The sequence below is a fragment of the Rhinolophus hipposideros genome (genome assembly GCF_964194185.1).
Source record: "Rhinolophus hipposideros genome assembly, chromosome: 18".
In the NCBI taxonomy this organism is placed as follows: domain Eukaryota; kingdom Metazoa; phylum Chordata; class Mammalia; order Chiroptera; family Rhinolophidae; genus Rhinolophus; species Rhinolophus hipposideros.
Genome location: NC_138064.1, coordinates 8125462 through 8150314, shown reverse-complemented (window position 1 = coordinate 8150314; position 24853 = coordinate 8125462). Strand labels below are relative to the sequence as shown.

The 24853-nt window shown below is 41.3% G+C and overlaps 1 protein-coding gene across 6 annotated transcripts in view; it reads left to right on the top strand.

Moving 5' to 3' along the window:
• The first annotated feature begins 2125 nt into the window (after window positions 1–2125).
• ANLN (anillin, actin binding protein) overlaps window positions 2126–24853 on the top strand; it is a 51530-nt gene continuing 28802 nt past the window's right edge. For 2 of the 6 annotated variants that reach the window (XM_081079160.1, XM_081079158.1), the window contains exons 1-8: window positions 3002–3167; window positions 8993–9146; window positions 11275–11574; window positions 15319–15695; window positions 16822–17047; window positions 18943–19133; window positions 19420–19527; window positions 23579–23705. In XM_081079160.1, the coding sequence (XP_080935286.1) occupies window positions 3150–3167; window positions 8993–9146; window positions 11275–11574; window positions 15319–15695; window positions 16822–17047; window positions 18943–19133; window positions 19420–19527; window positions 23579–23705 (1501 nt within the window). In that variant the 5' untranslated portion in view covers window positions 3002–3149. Of the gene's footprint in view, window positions 2375–3001; window positions 3168–3924; window positions 4062–5128; window positions 5269–8992; window positions 9147–11274; window positions 11575–15318; window positions 15696–16821; window positions 17048–18942; window positions 19134–19419; window positions 19528–23578; window positions 23706–24853 lie in introns of those variants that run through there. The other 4 variants (XM_081079157.1, XM_081079156.1, XM_081079161.1 and 1 more) reach the window with 4 other exon arrangements.

The following is a 24853-nucleotide window of genomic DNA, read 5'->3' as shown; positions in this document are numbered from 1 at the left end:
TATATACTGCTGATCAGAGTGTAACTTGTTGCGATTGTTTTGAAGAGCAATTTATTTTTAGTATCTAGCAATAATAATGGAATATATTCATTGAAATGACCCTCTAATTATGATGTGTATTTAAGAGAAAGTTTTACATGTGTGCAAAGGAGATATAAAGTTAGTTATTAATGGCATCATGGGATCTTTGGAATGAAAAATTGGAAATGAGCTAAATGTCCATTAACAGGATAATGGATACATAAATTACAAGTATATTCATACAATAGAATACAGCAGTGAAAATGAATGAAAGGCCGCTATAGCTATTAGTGAGGATGAATCCCATAAAGAAAATATTGAACAAAAAAAATTGCAGACAGATATATACAGTGAAAATAAAATTTATGTAAAACACTATATTGTTATAGATATATAAGTACATGTAATAAAAGTACATATGTGTCACGGGAATGATAAACATGAAAATCTGGATAGTTTTACTCCTGGGAGTGGAAGGTGAACAGGATTAACAAAGGACACCAGGAGACTTCAATTGTAAGATTATATATATATTTTAAACTAGGTGGTGAGTATATGGTTATCTGTTTTATTCACTACATTTTTTGTAAATGCAATATTTTATAACACAATTTTTAAAGGGAGAAAAGTAATTCTGGCTTATAAAGTGAAGAATGAACTACCAGAGGGTAAAAATGGAAATAGGAGGCATGTTAAGAGACAACTTCAGTACTCCTGGAGAGTAGGGTTTCTAGCAGCTTGTGGCGCATAGTAGTTGTTTAACAAACACCTGTAGCCATTGTTGTGGTGCTTGCTGTCATCGTCACCATTCGGATAAAGACCAAAGATGTGAAGAAAGACAAACGAAATGTTTTGAGTAGTTATGTTGTGCTATGTACTTTACCTCTTTTAGTCTGGATTAGAATCTAGTTACTGTGTTTCCCCGAAAATAAGACCTAGCCGGACAATCAGCTCTAATGTGTCTTTTGGAGCAAAAAATAATATAAGACCCGGTCTTATTTTACTATAAGAGCAGGTCATTATAATATATTATATTATATTATATTATATTATATTATAATTACATTATTTTATACCTGGTCTTATATAAGACCAGATCTTATAGTAAAATAAGAGCGGGTCTTATATTAATTTTTGCTCCAAGATGCATTAGAGCTGATTGTCCAACTAGGTCTCACTTTCGGGAAAACATGGTATAAAGAATCTGAGGCTCACAGAGGCCAAAGCCAGAAGGCATAAGGCTACATAACTTTCTAATGACTCATTTTTCAATTTGGTTTAAAACACACCCTCTCCCGCCAATATACACCTCCCTTTCCTGTCTAGCACTCGAGAAAATTTCAAGCATCTTTTCTCTTTGGTTCATAAGTGGCATATTTTGAGCTAAATTTAATAGCTCGATACACCAAACAAATAGTGCCTTATTACTTACTATAGAGTATTTTTGGATTTCCCTCAATTTTTTCATCTGATCCTTGTAACTCTGAGGAAGGCAGGGCGACTGATTATTCCTGTTGTACAGATGAGTAAAATAAAACCCAAAGAGCCTAAATCACAGGTTCTTAACCTTGTGACCATCAACTTCATGAAATCCTATGTTAGTTTATGATTGAATGAGCGTTTTCTAGGTAGAGGGTCAGTTTTAACTGCGTTTTCAAAGGCGTTCATGACACCCCCAAAAGGTTTAAAAAAACAGAGGGTTAAGCGATTGGCCCAAAGTTGAAGGTCACAGGGTCCTGGTGGAGCCGAAACCCCAATTTCTTCCCATCCCACACTGAGCATTCTTTTCATTTCAACCTACAGCATCAAGATTCCCATTAGAGATATTATGGGAGAAATACTTTGTTAATGTTTACTGACTGCTGCGATGGAAACGTTATTAAACACAATGCCACATCTTACCGGGGAGGGAAAGTTTTGGTTTCTCCAGCCGTTGGGCAGTCACTCTCATCTACCGATGTTCCTTTTCAGGTGAACAAGTCAAGAACCGTCCTGTGTACAAGCCCTAGCACAGACTAGCTAAATGCGAAATGAATCTGATCCCATCGTTATGTAACGTATTTTGCAAATCTGAGTAATCTCTAAAGAATCATCATGCGACACAGCTCGACCTGGAGGTGGGAAGCGACCGGGGAGCCGAGAATGGGATTTTCGCGTCTCCTGGACCGGTTACCTAATGTCTCCACGACCCCTTTTTCTCAGAGGTCGGTGGATCAGAGTCCTTCCAGCTGCACCACTGGACGCAGTCGGACAGGATTTAAAACAGGACGCGCGACAGGAGTTTGGGACGCAAACTCGTCCCCAAGGCTGTGGTTGGCCTCATTTCCCCTGGGAAAGGCCTCCTGCGCCCAAGGTGGGTCACTGGCCATCAGCCCCGCGTCCGGGGACCCCGTAGACCACCTCGGATGAGGGCCAGGCCTTCAGTGCCCCGTAGGGTGCAGGAGCGGGGCGGAGCCATCGCTGCGGAGGGCCAAGGGGCCCCGGGGATTTCAAACCAGGGGCTCTCAATCCTGCGCTGAGGAATGGAGGCAGGCGGAGCGCCCAGGCTCGGCAGGTGCGAGGGACCGGTTACAACAGGGCGGGGTGTGCGGGCCTTGGGGGCCGGGCTTCCGGCCGGGAGGCGGTTGAAGTGCCCGGGGCACCGCGCCTCCCGCCTGATCCGCCGCCGGGGCTGGGCCGCGCAGAGAAGACCCACCCAGGGACCCTCCCCGCCGGGCGAGGCCGCGCGGCCGAGCGCCGGGGGCGGGGAAAGGCGGGGTCGGGGGCGGGGAAAGGCGGGCCGGGGGCGGAGTAAGGCGTGCCGGGGGCGGGGAAAGGAGCGCAGGGGGCGGGGAAACGCGGGCCGGGGGCGGAGTAAGGCGTGCCGGGGGCGGGGAAAGGCGCGCCCGCCCCGCCCCGCACGCATGCGCACGGCGCCCGGCGCTGAAATTCAAATTTGAACGGCCGCTGGAAGCCGGGTCTGACACTGGAGGCTGAGGGCCAGAGGAGAGTCGGCGGGGAGAGTTTCCCTGCTCCGGACTCCTTGTTTGCGCCAAGTGACACACTCAGCCAGGACTCACTTCTTTTCTTTTTCTGAACTTGAACCACCGTTTCCGTCGTCTCGAAACCGACACGCGAAGCCGGGGGCGATGGACCCGTTTACGGAGGTGAGAGAACTTGCGGGCGCAGCCGGCCCTGGCTCCTGCCGGCCCCCACCGTCTCTTCCTGCCGCTGTCACCCTCGGGGCACGGCCGGCGGGGAGCGCGTGCGCGCGCGTGCGCAGAGCGTGCGTGCGGGGGGCCGGCCGCGGCCGCGGGGAGCGGGTCGCCGCGGCGCCCACCGTGCGGGGGTTTCCTGGGACGGAGCTGCGGGCGGGCACTTTTGAGTCTGTCCTGAAAGGCGGTAGTGAAAACCCTGTCAGCCCCGGTTATTGTAATGCCCGCGTGGGACGGAGCCCTGTCCCCGGAGAGGGAGGTCTGGGCCGGACGGAACAGGTCCCGCCGCAAGGACGAGCGGGGACACCTGGCAGGGTGGAGCCAGGTCCCCGAGTGACTCGCCGGTGTGTGCGGCCGCCGCCGGGAGGTGGGAGGGAACGTGCTTCGCGGGACGGGGGCGTGCGGCCGCAGAGGAGCCGTGTGCGCCGGGGGATGCTGTTAACGCAACGCCGGCCGCGGTGCCGGGGCCGACACCGCGCAGCCGTCCCGGGGAAGCCCCCGGCGGTTCCTTCAGCCGCCGGGACGGAGCTGCAGCCGTGGGCTCGACGTCGGCTTCGATGCCGAGGAAACGGTGCTGGCGGAACACGTACGGACCCAGGTTGTGAGCGCGCGACTGAAAAACTGCGGGAAAGAGAGAAAGCCTTGTGGGGCTGTGCGGAGCGTTTCCACGACAGCAGCGTGCACCTCGTCGTTTGTTCTTGGGACACTGAACCTGGAGTCGTGACGAGTTACGGTGGCCGTCGTCTCTGCACCGTGGGCTTGTTGTGGAGGCGATCCGCGGACACTCGGGAGTTGCGTGTCGCCGGTTGTCCACGCCCCTCTCCTTCCCAGGCGGTTCCTCTTTAGGTGGTTGTGCACGTGTCACACTGTTGTTTGTTGAGCTCTTGAGAAAAGGACCTAAAAGTGTCTCTATGCTAGATTAGAAAACTTAAAGTCTATGGAGAATAGTAATACTTTTTTTTTTTTTTTTTGGAAATGCAGTTACAATTCCGTAAGTCTAAGATAGTAAAAGTTTCGGCAACGAGCATTTACTTGTATTCACGCACAGCACTATTTATTTTTCTAATTCTCAACCGTCTTGGGGGGAACACGTCCATGTGTTCACCTTACTTTTAAAGATTTGAGCGGAAAAATCCAGAACACATTTTTTGTAGTCGATTCAAAGAATAGGGCTGGTCACGCACCATGCAGTTTTCACTTAAATTGAAATTGAAAAGGATGTTTTTTTTATATATGTTAGTAACTTAGAATCGGATATTTTAAAACAGCTCTGTAAGTTCTCAATATTCTTTTTACTCTCCTGAGTAAATAACAGGAACAAAGCATTTTAAAGTGGGCTGAAAATTGTACTTTATTTTACTTAAAAATGTCGTTCTGAAGCTAGTACAAATCTCAGCTGAAAGATTACTTGAAAGAAACCTTTCATTTTAGAGTGTATTCAGAAATATGTATGGTTTAATAAGTATGATTTATATTACGAAAAGTTATGTCCGTTGCAGTTGGAATAAATAGCTTTGACATCTTTTCCTTACTTGGTAATGAGTGAACTATTTGAAGTGGTTCCAACCACTAGGTTCTTAATTATAGCATTCATAGCATTTTTGCACAGTGAAATGAACCGGCACAGCGCCTTGCCTGAAAAGTCAGTTAAAATGACTTTCTCAACCAGTTTCTTGTAAGAACCCTAGCACGCAGGAAATTATTTGAGACCATTTTCTCAATTTTCCCATGCTACCCTACAAGCATAGGAGAGACTTGAATTCATTACATTAATGTCGGGGCACTGGGGCTTAATTCTCTTGGTAACTCTGGATGAGGAAGGCTACAACCACCTTAAACTTTTTTCCTTAGACCAGACTCGTGCATTGGTTCTCCCTGCTGTCACACGCGTGCTGTCTGGGCCACTCCTCCTCTCCCTGCCTCCTCTGCCTGGCAAACTGATTTAACCTCTTGCTCACAGTTTGACCTCCCTTCTTCAGAGGGAGATAGGTCACTCTTCATAGTACTCAGCTCACTTGTATTTGTTTCGTGAAAGAACCTGAGCTTCATGAAGGTAGGTCTGTTCTTTTCCATTCAGAGATGTTTCCCTAACCTCAAGCACATCCCATAACATTCTGCTGAATTAATATAGAAGAGAGTCATTCAGTGCAAATTATTTTACAAATAGTTACATTCAACACTAACTGTTGGGACATTTCAGCAAATTTTTTTATTGTAGAAAATTTCAAATTACACAAATATAGTAATCCCTCATGCACCCATCACCCAGCAACACATGGCCATATTGTTGCACTGTATCCCCCCTTTAATCATTCCTACTGAATTATTTGGAAGCAAATCCTAGACAGCATGTAATTTCATACATAAATACTTCAGTATTTATCACTACGAGTAAGTGCTGAGGACTTAAAATGTAATCATGGTAAAATTAATCACCAACAAAATTAACAACCGTTCCTTAATATCACATATTCTGTCAATGTTTGGGTTTCCCTAAGTGTCTCATGCTTTTGCAGTTTGTCTGAATCAGGATGTAGACGGGTCCACAGGGCAGTGTCTATCTAAAGTTCTTCAGAGACCCTCCAGAAATAATGAATCCATCTCAATTCAGGGTCGAACAAGCAGTTAAGGCATGTGTTTATTGTTCTGATCTGATCTATAGGCTGAAAACATTAACAAATATATGAATTTAGTTCTCTGACAATAAGTTCTTAAAAAGAGCAGTTGGATTTAGTTGAAAGACAGTTTATAGCCAAGTGTTTGAGAGCCCAGACTTGAGCCTGGGTTTGAATCCCAACTTGCTACTTCGTAGTGATGTGAACTATGGCTTGTTATTTAACCAGTGCCAGGATTTCTTTATCTGTAACACAATAGTAAAAACGGAACCTACAAAATAAGGTTTTGAAAGTGAAATGAGTTAGTGTGTGCACACACTGAAAATACTTTATATTAAGTGGTTTATATTAGTGATTGTTATACTTTTTAGGGGATTTCACACCATAAGCTCGACTACTGATAACATTGGTGTTAACCTCTGAGTGTGCAGATCTGCTTAGGGGTGATCGTCACCCCAGTCCCACAGGAGCCTAGGGAAAGCCAGGGCGAGGTGTGCCACGTCAGAACTTCCTATGTAGGAAACTTAAAAGAGAAAAGGCCACAATTAAAATGCTTTGTAAAGCATCTTTTCTTGGGATACAAATAAATAAACAAACATGCTGCTACTGTTTTGAATAGAGTTTCTCTTGTTTTCCAGAATTAAATCTCTGTATTGACCTAGGAAAGGACGTAGAACACATTGAAAATAAGTTAATTTATATTGAGTGTTCGCTGTTTAAGAAGGCAGGGAAATCAGTGATACTTCCTAGAGCGATTTCTGTCAAATGATTTGAGGCGTGTTTGGCAGCAAATTGCTTAGGGACTGTAAACTTACGTTATCTGAGATTCACCCATATGGAATATCTTGTTTCCTGATTATGTTAGCTATTGCAGTGCTTTGTTTTTTTTTATGGCTCTACTATGAAGAAGGAGGTGTGATATTTGAAAGAATATACTGTATAAACAAAAGAACCCTTAAATTCCTGATACACTGTTGTAAGGAAGGGTGACTTAAATTTATTGAGCTGTTGAGTTTATGTACTTTATGTACATCATTTCACTTAAATTAATACTCTTTGGTGCTTATTAGTTTGACTTTACAGATTAGGGAGATGTTTTGCTTATCTACTTTCTTTTTTTTTTAATCTTGAAATTTTGGGGATCTAATGTAGACAATAGAACACTTGTGTAAGTTTGAATGGCAAAACCACATTCTTTTGTTGTGACCCATTGCTCATAGTAACTGAAGATACACTGACTCACACATATTCTAACTGACCAGAATGGAATGTGGGCATGTCCTTGAATGAATATAATTAGGCTAGATTTATATCTGGGGAGTGATACATTTTATCATGGGGAAAATTGTCAGACATGTATGAATTTCACTTTTGAGATTGTTGAAGACTTTAAAGGGTGAATAAAGGTCTTGTGTTTGGAAGGCATTTGGTTCATAAATTACCCTTTCAGTGACATAGCATTTAGATTTAGAGTCACTTCTTTCAATGAGCTTTAAATTATAAATCATCCCTAAGAATCATCCCTGAGAGTTTTGCCTTCTAAATGTAGCTCACGCATTTTTTGCATACTCAGAGAAATTTTTTAAAAATGTTAGTCTATTTTTTAATTAAGGAATTAAAAAGGTCAGACAGTTTAATTTCTTAGTCTGCTAAGTACTGAATCTGTGTTTGCAGTATATAAGCTCCATCGGTAATCTGCACACCTCCTATAGTGAACATTTGAAAGAGAATAAATTGTTTTATAGGGTCTTGTGTTTGTTTTTAGCACACTAACTCAAATAGGAGCTTCAGTTGTTCAGGGTAAGAAAAAGAGTATTGATAAATATCATGATGTTATGGAATGGCTAATATTTCAACTTAAACTTTTATTTTATATCGATATTTAATTAAATAAGACAAAATTGTATAGGTTTTCTTCCTCTTAGGAAGAGTCATGTTTTCTAAGGATGAATATGTCAGTTATCTCTTGCTATTTACGAGCACCCCAAATCTTAGTGGCTGTATTTGTTTTGCTGCTGTAACAAACTACCACAAACTGAATGGTTTAACAATCACCCATATTTATTATCTTCTATAGGCCAGAAGTCTGATGGATTTCACTGGTTAAAGTCAGGGTGTCGGCAGCATTGTGTTCCTTCTGGAGGCTGTAGGAGAGAATCTATTTCCTCACCTTTTCCAGCTCTGGAAGCCACCTGCATTTGTTGGCTTGTGGCCCCTTCATCCCTCTTCACAGTCACCAGTGACATCACTCTGACCTCTGCTTCCGTTGTCACAACTTCTCTGACTCCGACTTTCCTCCCTCTCTTTTCTCTTATAAGGGCCATTGTGATTACATTGGTCCAGATAATCCAGGATGGTCTCTCCATCTCTAGATTCTTAACTGAATCACACCAGCAAACTTCCTTTTACCTTGTAAGGTAACCTAACCCCGTTCATAGTGTCAGGGGATTAGGATATGAATATCTTTGCGGGACCATTATTCTGCCCACTTACCTTAGTGCTTAAAACAATGACCATGTTATTTCTCATGATTCAGTGGGTCAGCAATTTGTGTTAGGCTCACCTGGACTGTTCTTCTGTTGGTCTCCCCAGGGGTGGTGCAGGAATCTGCAGTGACCTGGCAAATGATCTGGAACTGGATGGCCTAAAATGGCCTTACACATATGTCTGGTGGGCAATGCTGACTGTCAGCTGAGCCGTGTGTCTCCAGCGGGCTTAACCTGGGCTTCTTCACGTGGTGGCAGTGTTCCAAGAGACGGAGAGTAGAAACTGCAAGACCATGAGGCTTGTGGTCAGAAGTCACACAGTGTCACTTCTGTCACATTTTATTGGTCAAAATAAATCATAAGACCAGCCTAATTCAGGGGTGTGGAAATAGATTCTATCTTTTGAGGGAGACAGAAAAAAGAAATTGTGGCCATTTGAAGTCTTCTACAGCTAAGTATATCCACATTTTATTCCCCTTTTAGTGTTCATATTACATCTGCAATGATTTTGACATCGGAATGCTCATTTGGTGAATCTTGACTTAAATTACTTAGGATTTCACTTCTGAAATGTATTTAACTATTACCCTACTTGGCAATTGGTGGTTTTTAGAAAATAGTTGAAGTTTTGTGAACCTTTGACTAAATGGTGTTTTAAATATCTTAATACATGTAGAAACTGCTTGAACGAACCCGTGCCAGGCGAGAGAATCTTCAGAAGAAGATGGCTGAGAGGCCCACGGCAGCAGCAAGGTCTGCGGCTCACGCTAAGCGAGCCAGAGAGCCGCTTTCAGAAGCGAGTAACCAGCAACCCCTATCTGCTGGTGAAGGTAAGACTGTGAGGAAAAGCAAAATTTGCATTGTTTAAAGGAGAGGAGCCCCAAACATTTCACTCAAGTAGAAGATCCAAGGTCTTAGGGAGACAAGAATAACAGCCTCTGGGGGAAAGATCAGCCCCCTCTTCTAGAGCCTATTGGACCAGAGCAGAGTTTCTTTTAACAAATATTTCAAATTAATTGATTGAACTAGTTTCCCTAATCCAAAATTATTCTTAAAATCCCCAAGGGAAGAACCATAAAGGAGCGGGGGAACACTTACACTGGTGGTGGGGTGGAGTTTTATCTACTCCAACAGTGCCAGAATAGCTGATCACCACGTTCAGGTGTATCTCTGGCGTGAACTGGGCAACGAAAGGCAGACAGACTGGCAACTCGTTGAATTAAAAGCTCTTTCATTGTCTGCTGAACCAACTCTGTGGTTAGGCACAGAGTTTAGGTTGTTACACAGGACTGGTGAAATTAAACACACACATACACACACTCACACTCGGAAACCTGTCTTATTCTTTCCTAAATCCTGGCATCCCAGCCAGTTGTCTCAGTCTTTTCCTAGAGTGTGGGGTAGTCTGGACATAATACTTTTCCTTAGTATAATTTTAAAATGCAGATAGAAAAAATGTATTATAGAAGGCAAAATCAGTGATGAGGGCATGGGGCTGGCTTATAATGATTTTGGAAGCTAACCATAGAATGATAATTTATTTTTGTATATTTATACATTTTGAAGTGAGGGACGGAAATTTATATGTGTGGTATTCAGCCAGGAAAATAGAGGCCTGGCCCCAGTCCAGGATCTGTTTTCACTGTGACAGAGGTTTATACAATCAAATAGTGAGTACTATGTACTTGAAAACCAGTGGTCCGTACTACGTTCTGATGCTTAAATGGAGGCATTTACTGTTTTACATAAGAACTTATGTGAAAGTAAAGAATTCTATATTTGTAGGTGGTATTGCATCTTAAAATAGAAACACTTTCAAAAAACAATGAGATAAGTTCATGGAAAATAGATGAATCACAGAAGATTAGGAAATGTTATGATGTATATTTAATTAGATTGATGTCGATGAGGGCAACCGTGACTTGTCACTAATACGACTTTGGTCACTGCCAGGACCAGAATATGTGGTTAGACCACCAAAGAAACGGACCTCTTAAGGAATTTACATTCTTTTTAAAAATATTAGTGTTCCCAGGAGCTATATTAAAACTCATTTCTAGGTAGAAATCATATGCCTTCTATTTGGATAGCTCCTAGGACTTCAAAATTTATTTTGTATGTGTTCATGAAAGTTTAAAATGTGACATGTTGTTCAACACTTGTGCTGGTGAATTTGTTTGGTACGGGTCAGATAAGTCAGTCACTTTTTTGATTCCCTGCCTCTCTCCTAAGCCTCAAGCCAGATGCCTTTCTTTCTACCTTTGCTTATTATTGTTCATAAAGGATTGTTTTGAAAACAGCTTCGTTTCTACCCTAAGCTCAGCTGTATCACTGTAGGCAGGTAACCACATTTCTCCAGGCTTGATTTTTCTTCTCTAAAAATGAGGCGATTGGGCTGTATGATATTTAGCACCCCCTAGAACATTTGCTTATTTTAGGTGTGTGCAATTTTAATTTCCTGTTAAGACTGTGTAAAGTATTGTGCATATACTTTGAGAACGTTATTTGAATCTATTTTCATTCAGGTGTTTTAAACCATTAATTCGTTTTCTTAAAAAGAAATCTCAAATATATGGTGATGGAAGGAGAACTGACTCTGGGTTAAAGTAAACACACAAAGGGATTTATAGATGATGTAATACAGAATTGTACACCTGAAATCTATGTAATTTTACTAACAATTGTCACCTCAATATATTAAAAAAAGAAAAAGAAAAGGTCACATCTTCAAATTTTAATAAAAATTCTACTTAAAAAAAAAAAAAGAAAAGAAATCTCTCCTATCAGGTTTTTAAGTTACAGAAAGAAAGTAGAATTTTACGTATTTCATGTTGTGAGTAAAATCATTTCAAGGATTAGAGAAACATGATGTTTTATTAATTGGTTGAATCCCTACAACAAGTTTTTCATGCTGTGAGAGATACAGAATTTTGATTTTTCCCCCCCTTTATAATCTAGAGAAATCTTGTACGAAACCATCACCATCAAAAAAACGTTGTTCTGACAACACTGAAATAGAAGTTTCTAACTTGGAAAATGAACAGCCGGTTCAGTCAGCTTCTGCAAAACATCGTTCTCCAAGTCCTGTGTCCACTCAGGCACAGCCGCCGGCTTCCGCTCCGGCCAGTGATCCCGTGTCTGACGCGCCATCCGTGCCAAGAGGGCAGAATTCAAGAGGGGAAGCAGCCTCATCTGTCAAAACACGAATGCAAAAACTGGCAGCACAGCGGCGCCACTGGGATAACAGTGACGTGACAGGTAAACATTGCGTGGATGGCATGGCCCTTATATGTCTTTCAGTAAGGTTCAACTTGGTATGCTGAACATTTTGTTTATCAGTTAACTCATGAAAGATAAATGCTCTTATTGTATCTATAGCCTGAGCATCAGTCACTTGCAGATGGCTTGTGTACCTGTTGGTTGTTCTCACTGACTTAGGCAGTGATGAGGTTCTTAGAGTAGTTCGCAAAAGCCTGATTTTGTAACGGAATTACCTTATATTTGCAATGGCAAACAGAAGAGAAGAAACCACACTCTTAGCATTATTAGCTGACCTTCGGCTTTACATTCAAGAAATCCTATTTTATGGATTCACTAATTAAATAGGGTGACTAAAGTGTGCAGGGCTGTTCAATAGGAGACAGAACACTTACTGAGCACCTACAAAGCATGTTACTCAGCTAAGGTGCTGGGAACAGATGAAGTGACCCGATCGTTGTCTTTCATGGGCCCCTAATCAGACGGCGGGCCTGACAGCAGATTAACTGTCATGCAACAGGGTTATTTGTTCTGTGATAAATTTTATTTATCTCCTACCTTGTTATAAAAACAGCCTTAAGATTTCTTATAAAAAATACCTATATTACAAAACAAGAAAAATAAGGAAATTAGGGTGAAGGGAAGGAGAAACAAAGTCAAGGGTAAAGTTAGTTTATTTTAAATCCAGGCCTTAAGGTCCTCCTCACTTGCTAGAGATGGTTCTGAACTTCCTAGCAGCCAATGGAAAGAGGGGAAACACTACAGTTACATGACTAATGTTTATAAGCGAAAAGCACAACCATCATTGGCACTTAGCCCCGAGAGAACTTTCTTCCCTGTGTTCTCCAAGACGATTTCGTGCAAGCTCATAAACACAGAAGGATTCTGAAGGCAGGCAGTGGTCTGGCTCCAGGCTCAGGTCAGTAAGAGCAGCTCTAACATGAGCCAGCGCAGTGCAGGTGCACAGCTCAGTGGGGTCTGGGCCTTCCCCAGGAAGCGCAGCTCAAGCTTTGGCTTTCGGAACCTGGCTCCTGTGTATCAGAATCATTCTGACCACTGCACTGGGCCCTCAGGAATGCCGTGCCGCCCTGGAGCCTGCTTTGTCTTTTTTTTTTTAAAGCTACCGGTAATTCTGATGGATAGCCAGAACTGAGACCAAGTGATCTGAAGAAATGGGAACTACATGTACTTCAGGCAGTCTAACATAAATGTCAATTTAACAGAAATTTTGATAAGCACTGGACTGCAGAGCATTTAAGCTTATCCTTTCTGGCAGTGATGACAACCTCAAGAGCAGACATTTACTGTGTAAAGTGCTGGGCATTCTAAATATTTTTTCTTCTAATATAGTATAGCATTTAATTCTTATAACAAACTCATGAGATACATAGCACTTTTCTTCGTGTTACAGAAGAGGAAACTGGGTTCAGTGAGGCTAAAAAGCTGCCCATGGTCAGCAGCTAAAATTCAAACCCTAGTAGTTTGACTCTCGGGTTCAACTCTTGCTGGCCCGGACTTGGCCTGGTGGTTTTGGGGCATGATATTCAGTGCGGATATTCCATGTTGTCAATTATACATATTTATTTTAGTATTGGGCAGAGCTAGCCGTGCTATTTCGTAATGCCTGAAGAGGCTAACTACTAAATGTGCCTGAATAGAAGGATGCCCCCTTTCCGTTTTACAGGAAATACCTGTGGGCAGCAGACTGCAGATTTCCTTAAAAAAAAAAAAAGAAAGAAAGAGGGTTGTGATTTATTGTGCACAATCAAAAGAACAGCCAAGACCCTAGATATTCTAGAGCGTAAAGCATTTGCAGCAAATGTTAACAAATACCTACCTCAGCCTTGAAAAGAAATCTCATTCAGGCATTATTTAGCCTGCCTAATTTTGAGCACTGAACCCTGTGACAGAAGTGTTTGTAATGAACGGTTTAGTGACTGCTAACCAGGGCTGTAGTGGGCATGAGCCAGTTACATGTTTGAGGACTTCCACTGGAGTATCATTTATCTGAAGTCTGTCTTTCTGACAGAGAATAGAAGAGCTCTATTAAGCCCATTCCTAAAACGTGATAATAACTGGCTTAGAAGGCATGCTAGAGGTGTGCAGGAGGGTATCATAGGGCAGCACCTCATCAGGAAGATTTTCTGGGGGACGCAGGGGCGATGCTTTTGGACTTTGAGGGGCAGCTGGCGTCAGACATTGGAGACACTCTCAGCAGAAGCAACAGAATGTATAAAAAGCACAAGTACCGTGAACACAGTATGGGGATAAAGTCAGTGTTCTGATATACGGTGCATGTGGTAGAAAAACAAGAGATAAATTGGAAGAAAGCGCAGGGCCCGCAGCCTTTGGAAGTTAACCGGGGGGACTGGGCAGTGCGGGGAGAGGTCAAGCAGGCAGGTGTTCTGGAAAGGCCACTCCGGCCTTAGAATCGAGGCAGGATCGAGTAGTGCAGGGATTCGAAGCTGACAGAGCAGGTAGCAGACTACGTCATAACCCAGACGCAAAAAATGATAAAGACCTCTGAAGTGGAGAGGAGAGGCTGGATTTGAGAGATTTGGGAGAAGGAGCCTGGAGGACATGATGGCAAGATGGCGGAGGCTAAGGGAGAAAGAGGAAGAGGCCACAATGAGGAGGAACCAGGTAGTTGCAATTTCAACATCAGGTGTGTCATCTGTGGTGCCTGGGGCATAGCCAAAAGGAGGTCGTTGGTAGAGGTGACCGGGAAGGATGGGGCACAGAGACAGAGCTGGTGGAGAATGTCACAGATGGCGGTCCAGGGCCTGCAGCGTGTGTCCTGGCACCTAGTGACAGTAGCAAAAGCAACTTCCGGGCAGTGGTCTGGGCAGGAGGCGGGTTGAAGTGAGCTGAGTGGTGAGTGAATATTGTGCAGGGCAAGAGGGACAGTAGCTACAAAGGGGGTGTCTGTTGATAAGAGGAAGTTCGTTTCTGCTTTTAAGATGACGGGGACTTGAGCATATTATGTACAGAGAAAAAAGTCTGTGGAGGGGTAGGAGTTATTTGGAGAAGGTCCCTGAGGAGTGTTGGAGCAGAAGAATTGAAACTTCAGTCAGCGGTGTAAGTCTTGGACAGAGGAGGGGAGCCTCTTCCGTTGATGGAATTTGTGGAAGAAAACAGTGCCATGACCTTTGACACACACATATATATATATAGGCGCGCACACACATATACACACACACACACACACACACACACACACCTTATGTGTACAGGCCAAGATCCTTCATAAGTGAAGTATTATTTGAGGTTTATTTCCAAATGAAGTAACTGCGGAAAAACCATTTTAGTCTAACCCTGTGTTCGCCACTGCCGTAATCACTAGGTTTATGTAGCTTTAAATGCTTGAATTAATTAAAACGAGTGACACTAAGTTCCCTAGTTGCCCTCTGCACACTTGAAGTGCTCACCAGCCACATGTGTGGGCAGCTTGCTGTACTGGACAACATGGGTGCAGAACATCTCCATCATTGCAGAAAGTTCTGTTATACAGCACTGGTCTCATCCAGTTTTGAAAGGAAAAGTTCCCATGGAACATATAACCTTAAATTGTGCAGAGTACATCTTGTCAAATTTAAGCAGCGTGGTAGTTTGATGCCTGGGAGAACTTTTACTAGTTAAGCCTATAACCTCACTGGAAAATGCTGAGCGGCGTGATCCTGGTGTTTATACATACATACATCTCTTGAGCATGGGTGTTACCTTTTCTTCTGGAAACCTTTTCAGATGATGTCCCCGAAAGCTCACTCACGGCAGCAGAGCCGCCAGAGGAAAAGGCTGCCTCCCCTCCCAAACCGGCAGAGGCCTCAGCAACTCCCCTTGGGAGGAGGGGCCGTCTGGCCAACCTTGCTGCAACCATTTGCTCCTGGGAAGATGATGTAAGCCACCCCGCGGCCAAGCAGGACGCTGCACAGGGACGGCCTGGTACCACTTGTTTATCCAAACCTTCCCCTGCCAGTGGGGCATCTGCTAGCATCAATAGCCGCAGTGTTGAGCCGGAAGCCACAGGCTGTTCCCAAAGGGACCGCGCCGCCTCTTGGAAGAAAGCCCCATCCTCCAGTGAGGGGGCAGCTCTGGTTCAGGCTACACTTCCCAGCTCTGCGGTGAGTACACACAACTTTGGTGTTTGGAAACCTTTTCTTTTGTTGTTAGGTATGATAATGTCTATTTATGTGAAGGTCTGTATTTTATAACATATCCATAGTGTTTATAGGTATCTTTAGAATATTGGGTTCATAGAAAGTAAAAATCATAAATGTGGTCCCCTGCCCCAAAATAAATTAGCAGTTAATTAAATTAACACTAGTTGAATGCAGTTCCAAAGTATATATAATATGAAATGAGGGAGCGCACTGACAGTTACTTTCCCCTGAAAATGTTTTATGTATGTGTATCAATACAAGACCTCAAATACTTCTGAAAACTAGTAGCTGTACTTACCTCCAGGTGGCAAGTGTCAAGGGTGGATGTGTACTTTCACTGTGTATCCTTTTATCCTTTTGAAATGTGTGAAAGATTACCTCACGCATATACTACCTCAACAATTTTTAAAAATCATCTTAAAAAAACCAAAAAAGAGAAAGAATGTTGTGTTCCTGAGCGTTGTCTTTAAGTGTAGGGCTAGGTTTTGGAATTAGACCTACTTTTGGTCCCAGCCCCACCACATAATTAGAAGTGTGGCTTTGGACAAGCTACTTAATCTTGCAAACCCTTATTTTCCCCTTTGTAAAACGGGAAAGAAAGGGTTATGGGGAGGATGAAATGAGATAATGTGCATAAAGCACTTAGCATAGTGCTTGGCACATAAGTACTTAATTCTTTGTATAATTAGCCATCAAGTACATAATTTAATTTTGTTAATACTGACTTAAGATACAAAAAAATATGTAATTTGGTCTAACACAGTTAAAATTTATAAATTTTATACTAGTGCAATACTATGAAAGAAATTATTTTTTAAATCAGTGAATAACCCTCTCTCTCATATGTAATGACCCATCAATATATTAGGCAGACCAAGCTACATATTATAATTTGAATAATCGCATTTTCTAAGTTGATTTGTTTTCAAACCTTTCCCATTGGTTTGATCTATTAGAAAGCAAGAAAGCTTTCTTTATGAATTTACATTTAGGCTACCGAGCAAATAGGATTTGAGTTGTTTTGTTATAGGACTACCTTTAGAAATTGTGAATGTTGTTATTTACCCTGAGTATTATCATGTTTCAGAAAGCTACTTCTTCCCCAGTCAAATCGTCTGTATCCATCACTGATGCTAAAAATGGTGAGGTACAAAGTCCTGAGGTACTTCGAAAAACTCCGCTTAGTTCTCTGAAAACAGAGGTGTCAAAACCAATTGGGAAGTCAACTATATCCCAGACAGTTCGGCCCAAAGAAGAATTAAGTAGAGAAATTTGTCTGCATTCTCAATCTAAAGACAAATCTACAACACCAGGTTATGTATTTTTTAAAAATCTAAAGTTACCACTCACTATTTTTGGGGTGTCTGTTCTCAGCCCTTTAAATATCCAGTTGGGAATGTACAGTGTCGGTTTGCTGGGGCAAGTGCCTGAAAGGGTCAAATGAGACTTCTTTAAATTCAGCTTTAATTGGTTGAATGAATATTCATTAGTGTAGCCTAAGCCAGTTACTGGTCAAAGTATTTAACCTATTACCTTTTAATAGTTTAAACATGCTTTCTTCTGGAATGACTGTACTAGATACTTTCTTCTATACTTTTTGATGCCGACCAAGCATATACAACTGGAAGTCACATTTTAAGGGCATAATGGAGAAACACACATTATTGTAACCAAGCGTACAGAACAGTGCTTCTCAGACCTCACTGTTGAGACACCCCTAGTAACAAACGGAAGTGAATATGTGTATAGATGACTCCACCCCCAATTAAATTTATATGTGTGCATATCGTGTGTGAGTGTGTGCAGATGAAAATTCTACTATAGTAAATTGATGCTCCAGGAAGTCCATATTTATCTTGGGGTGACTTATACCTAATGGTATACACCATATGCTGTTGGTTGAGAAATGCAGGACTCAAAAATATGGTAATATTGTTCACTTTGAACTATATTCTTTTTCATTGCAATCAATTTTGGAAAGACTTTTAATTCTAAATTTTAGCTTCTTGATATTACAGTCTCTCCAGAAACTAGTGTATCATAAAAGAGAAATAGACAGAGAGATGAGAATGGGGAATCCATTAGTTATGGGGTAAGCAGAAACCAGCAGTCAGTTTCTCGATGAGCCAAAATGAGAAGTGGAAACAATAGCAGTATCCCAACATGCCATAGGGTTAGGCAAATTAGTAATAAGGTTACTCCTAATTTTCTAAAGACTTGTGTCATAGATAAGGAGGGCATAAATAGGAAGCATTCTTTTTATTCTTGGCTATTGTGTATATCTAGAATACATGAAAAGGGCCTCAGAAATATTTAATTTACATTTCTTTGTATTCTTAATGGACCCTTGCTTGAGATATGGCATAAAGTGGTAATAAGTGACATATGGAGTCTTGAAACTATGGCCGTGGGTAAAATTCTGCCCTTCACCTGTTTTTGAAAATAAAGTTTTACTGGAACACAACCACACCCATTTTGCTGTCCACGGCTGCTTTCATACTTCAGTGCAGAGTTGAGTAGTTGCAACAATGGCCATATAGCCTGCAAAGCCCAAAATATTTATTCTCTGGCTCTTTATAGGAAAATGTTTGCCAATTAATGATGTTAATAAACCTCCTTTTATGCATGATGGAGGTGATATCTATCCTATTTGTTCTATTTTAAATGTACCCCATACTATTTTAAATGAGTTATGTTTTAAGACTTGTTAAAATCAAGACATCCTTTGGTAAAGTGAATAATCCTTAATTTTTATTTTTGACAGAGATCAAAAGTTTAATTCCTGGCTTTTCATATGTTAGACTTCTTAAACGCAACATAAAATAAATTGGGCTGTAGAAGTATAAGTAATTGGGTTATGGCAGGTCACTTGGTAATTAGGGTATATTATTAATACACAGTCACCTTCTAATCATTTAGGTTCTGATTACTTAAAGGGTTTTCTAATCCCCACTGTCTTCACTTTACTTTAAAAAAAAATTGCTTTTAACGAACTAAATCCTATGATTAAATTTTAGGACATAGAATTAAATAGTATGATAATTTTTTTTTAATTTTGAACTATTTTCATATTGTTTATTTTCTGAGTGAATATTCCTAGGAGAATCAAAGTATTTTGGAGCCATACTGGATTTTAGAACTTTTTCCATAGAAATTATAATTGTTACTTATTCTGATTAGCTTCCAAAAATGTGTGTGTTTTCTGTAGGAGGAGCAGGAATTAAGCCTTTCCTAGAACGCTTTGGAGAGCGTTGTCAAGAACACAGCAAAGAAAGTCCAGCTCGTAGCACACCCCATAAAACCCCCATTATCACTCCAAATACAAAGGCCATCCAAGAAAGATTATTCAAGCAAAACACATCTTCGTTGACTAGCCATGTAGCCCAACGGCTCAAGCAGGTATGGCTTCCTGCTTTTAACATTATCCATTGCCTGGTCTCAGCGTAGAATCTATAGAGGTCAAATTGTGTATTTGCATGCCAGTCTTTTTGAATGACATAAATAACCTCTTCATTTTCTTTGAACCTCTTTATTTCAAATTAGAAATATTATTGTTCTGTATTCCAGGTGTACTGTGAATTTTTTTAATCTTAAAACTGAAGGCAAGCAAATTTAGTAGTGTTTGGTTATTATTCTTCAACATACTCTTGACTCTTGTGTAAAATAGAGCTTTTGATGGTTTTAGGAACGTGAAAAAGAACTAGCATGTCTTCGTGGCCGATTTGACAAGGGCAATCTATGGAGTGCAGAAAAAGGCGAAAACTCAAAAAGCAAACAACTAGAAACCAAACAGGTAACATAAACAAATAGAAAAGTGAACTTAGTACCAAAGTAGGGCTGGGATCTAACTCGTGGTTCTGTATTGTAAAATAATTCTTTACATACTTTCTTATTCCAGTTAATATGTCACTTTGCATTTATAACCTCCTTAAATGTTTATGCCAACTCTGCTTTTCTTTTGTGGTATTTTCCCATTTGGCGGAAGTCTTTACCAAATTCACTAATGATGTACTTAAAAAGGAAATTTAAAAAAATTATTCTCATCATTCAATTGATTTCAGATTCCTTTTAAGATTCTACTTAGATGCTGGTTCTAAAATGTTTATCACAATCAACTTTTTCATTAATGATTGTATACTTCTCCCCAAATACCATTCTTTTAGACTATCTGTAATCCATTCAGTGACGAAATACCTCCCGGATTTCTCTTTACTTCTGTATTACTTCCTGCCAAATTTCATTAATCAGCCTTCATCAAAATCCCTACTTGTAAACGTCAACCATGTTCTGTTTCATTTACATGCCTACAAAGTACTGTGTGAGGATATCTTTTTAAGCTAAAAATAATAGAATTATATTTAAAGTGGGTACCAGTAGAAAAAGAACAGTAAATTTAACCAGCATGCTTTGAGAAATATCTACTTGATTGATTTTGGTTTTGTTCAGTTCTCTTGCTTGACAAATGGTGTTTCCCAGAGTTCTGATCTCAACTCTTTTCTTCTCACTTCCCCTGTGTTGTCTTTTCCCTTCCTCGTATCTAGTTTCAGCCCAGCACAGAAAGGCCCAGCTATGTGTGCTTGTTTCTCTCCTGAACTCTAGGCCTGGGCGGGTGGTCGAGCCCTCTACGCTTTGCTGTCGTACCTTCCGCATGTAGTCTGTCTTCACTTAGGGCTGTCCTCTATGCCCCGTCATTGCAAACAATCCGGGAGTTCTTCCTTGGTTCCTTCCTCTTATCACTATATCTTCCCACCTCCTGGCCCCTAGTACACACTCACATAAACACACACACATCCGGTGATAAATTTTCTAAATGTCACCAAGTTGCCTTGTCGTCTGTATTTTCCTCTGCCATTACCTTAATCACTACCATAGCTTTGTGTGTATGGACACTCCACTTTGTCTGGCTACTCTCTAGTCTATCTCACCCACTGCTGCCTGGGAAGCATTTTTAAAAGGCAGGTATTCACTTGCTTCTAATCCTGGAGAGCTTCCCATAGCCATCCTCAGAAAAATGTCTGAAGTGCTTGGCTTGACATCTGAGCTCATTCAGAATCTGGCTTGTCCCCACTGCTTCTTCACATGAGTGCTTCAGTCCTGCTCTGGAGAATATTTGCAGTTTCTCCGATGTTCCCATGTTTTCAGATCTCCTTGCCTTTCTCTGCATGGAGTGTCTCCGTGACCTCCTTCATTATGGATAGGTCAAATTTAATCTGCTCTGGAAATCCTTGGCCGTTTTCCCAAGGGCCTCTCTTTATTTCATCCACATCATCCTATGTTTGTCTCAACTGGAATATTTATCTTCCTGGAATTGTTTTAACTTGGCTTTCTGCCACTGTCTGAGAGCCTTATCACTCTCTGTCTGTGTGCTTGGCTCATAGTAGGAGCAATGAGTTTGTCTGGGAAGGAAGGAATGAAGCGCTCATCTTTCCCATCAGCATACAAGTTCCCATTAGTCATCTTAAAGCAAAGACAACGCTCTTGACCCCCTGTTCTCCTCTTTCTTTGCCTCATTTTCATGCAGACTCTTCCAGAAGAGTAGTCTCTACTTGGTTCCTCCAATTCTTGTCCTCTTGATCTCTGTCCACTCAGGCTCTCCCCAGTCCCCATTCTTCATACCACTGCCCTTACCAAATACATCAGTGATCTTCGGTAATCAATTTCCAGGCATTTAACTTGACCTCTTAGCAGCATTTGACATTGGAAATCACTCTTTTCTGTTTGCAGCACCTTCATTTGCTTGCCAGTATATCATAGTCTCATGGTTTTCCTTCTATGTCTCTGGAAGATGTAGGGCAACAGTTCTTAAACTACTTCGCGCTAAATAATTCCTGATAAACCTGTGGAATTCCTCCCCAGATAGTTGCACATATGAATGTAAACCAAATTCTGAACATAGTAACAGGGACTTCAAGGGTCATCCACTCTCAAAACTCCCCTGTGGGCACCACAGGGGATCCGCCAAGGAGGTGGACAGTGAGCATGGTGTTACTCAAGGCAAGAAAAGAAAGCCTTTTGACAGGAAGGAATGGTCGCTTCGTCAAGTGTTTGCTGTCAAATGTAGACTGGACTGAGACCACTGGTTTTGAAATAAGGAACTTGTGACTTAGTGAGAGCAGTTTTAGTGAGGGCAGAATGCAGGTAGTGGGTGAGATGCAGAGCCAGTGAGTGTAGACAGTCTTCAAAAGTTTGGTTCTAAAGTGGGAGGGACAAAGGAGGTGGTGGCTGGAAGGGGGGTAAGGATGTGACGTGCAGTTTATTTATATTTGTTTTGTTCTTTCTGAGGAGACTTAAGTCAATTTTAGTGTTGGTGGGAAGGATCTAGTAGGAAGTAAGAGTTTGAAGATACAGGAGAAAGAGGTGAAAGTAGATGGTGTCGGGTAAATCTTTGGAGAGGTAAGAGTGGAGGAATTCCAGAGCACAGTGAAGAGAAAGGATTAGGACAGTTTTCTGGTGTGATATCAAGTAAGAAGGAAAGCATTGGCCCGTGCCAGGCCTCTGGTGGGCACCTTTCAAACACATTCTATCAATCCTCACACTAACCCTGTAAGGTAGGTGAAAATTCCCCCTTTCTGGGTGAGGGACTAAGACTTACGGAGGTAAATCAGTTGGCTACGAATGGCACAGCTGGTAAATGGGGAAACCAGGGGTTCTGAGCAGACCTGACCCGGAGCTTTCTCCTTCAGCCACCATGTTTGTTCTTGGGCCGTGAGCCACAATGAAAGGCTGTGGGGCTTAGTGAGCTGATTTGGCGTTATGTTTTCAAAGCTATGGCTTACGCCTTTGAGGAGGAGTGTAGTTGCTTCCCGTTACCTCCATAGTCATCCTTTCATTTACTCAACTAATGTTCAAGTGCCTATTGTATACAAAGTACAAAGCCTTTTACTCTCAAGTTACGCTCAGCCCTTTCCTCTCACTTCTGAAATGTACTTGCCCCATCTTATTCCCCTCCTCGAGCTTCTTGCCCACACTTAAGACCGTCTGCAGCACAGCATTTGATAGTTTGCTTTGTGTGTGTACATCAAAAGCCGCTTCTAACATGAGAAATGATATAGTCTGGAATTAGTTCTGTAACACAATGCCTGGTTTGTAAACTGGCTCTGCCAGTTACCAGTATGTGTGCAAGCTACTTCACTCTTCTGTGTCTCAGTTTTCTCATCTGTAAAATGGAGATAATAGGACATAACTTAGGAAGAGTTATTGGGAGCATTAGGTGAGACGATGTAAAATGCTTAAAAAGGTGACTGGCACATATTAAGCTCTAGGTAAGTATTAGCTGCTATTATTCTTACTATTATTTGATTATTTCTATTATTGCTTTAATCGTAAAGCCTTTTCAAAAACAATGACCGTTTCTCCTCCATGCCTTGTAAATGATTTAAAAAGACTCAGATAAGGGGATTTTTTTTCTTCTCATCTTCCCTTTTCATCGGATCTGTTTTTGTCCTTCACCGTGTTCTTTGCATTTGACCCACTGAGTAACTGGGAAGTGGAATCCTGAGGTAGGAACTGTCACTAGATTTTTACAGGTGTGGGGTGTGATAGGTGACATGGAGGGGGGATTGTTTGAATTGGTTTATGTGATGCTGAACTCTGATGTGAATTTGCATTTTCTTTTGCCTCCTAGTCTCAATGATTTTACATGTTGGGAATTACCAAGACTATGAACCAGCACTGAGGGCTTATGGTCTAAACATGGCTGGGCCATTTCACACACAGTATCTGTTTTGTTCTGAGGCAGTTTCTGTAGAATACTGGCTCTTATTTGTTTCATTTAATAACATGTAAAAAGACAGAATCTATAGTTTTGAGAAGCAAAAATTTATTTTGTCATTTGCTTTTTGCAGGAAATTCATTGTCAGAGCACACCCCTCAAAAAACATCAAGTTGTTTCAAATATTCCATCACTTCCAGTAACGGAAAAGGTGACAAAAAATCAGACACCAGCAAAACCTTCCAGTACAGAACCCACAGGTCGGTGTTTTCTATTTCTGCTTCACTTAAAATGAAGCTTTCAGTCCCCCATAGTTTTGGGAACTGGATTGCAAATCAGAAATGTTGCTGTAGTGTAAAAAGGCAGATTCATTTCTTCATTTCCACTTCTTACTCGTTTCTAGCCATGCAATGTGCTTCTTCCTTAGTTCTCTTTCCAGAGTGAGAAATCATACTCTTGATGAGAGTGTAAATTACTACAACTTTTCTGGAGAAAAATTCAGTAATATCTATTGAATTATAAGGTGTTGATGCTCTTTAATTCAGCTTTTCTGTAATTGTAATTTGAATTCTGAACTAGTGTGCAAAGATGTACTACTGTGTACAAAGAGATTAATTGTAGCACCATTTTTAACAATAAGATTTAAATGACCTAAATGCCCACTAGTGGAAGGCTGTATAAATAAATTATGCTAAATCCATGTAATCAATTATTTGTAGCTGGCTAAAAGAATAAGATAACTGTTTATAATGACATTTAATATATCATAGAAACTTAAAATTTTTAAAAATTTTAAAAATTATAGTAAAAAGCACATTACTGAAATTGAACCTTCTTAACAGTTTTTAAGTGCACAGTTCAGCAGTGTTAAGTATATTCACATTATTGTGAATATACTCTGTTCATTATTGTGAACAGAGCTCCAGACTTTTTCATCTTGCAAAAACTGAAACTCTATACAACATACACAATAACTTCCCATTTTCCCCTCTCCTCAGCCCCTGGTAATCACCATTCTCTTTTCTATTTCTATGAATTCGAGTAATTTAGGTACCTCATACAGTATTTGTCTTTTTGAGACTAGCTTATTTAATTTAGCATAATGTCCTCAATGTTCATTTGTGTTGCAGCATGTGGCAGAATTTCCTTCCTTTTTAAGGCCAAATGATACTCCATTGTGCATATATGCCACATTTTGTTTATCTGTTTTCTGTCGTTGGACATGTGGATTCCCCCTACCTCCTGGCTATTGTGAATGGAGCTGCTATGCACATGGATGTGCAAATATCTCTGTGAGACCCTACTTTCAATTCTTTTGGACATATATCTAGAATTGGGTGGGATTGCAGGATTATATAGTAGTTCTATTTTAATATTTTAAGGAACCATCATCCTGTTTTCCACAGTG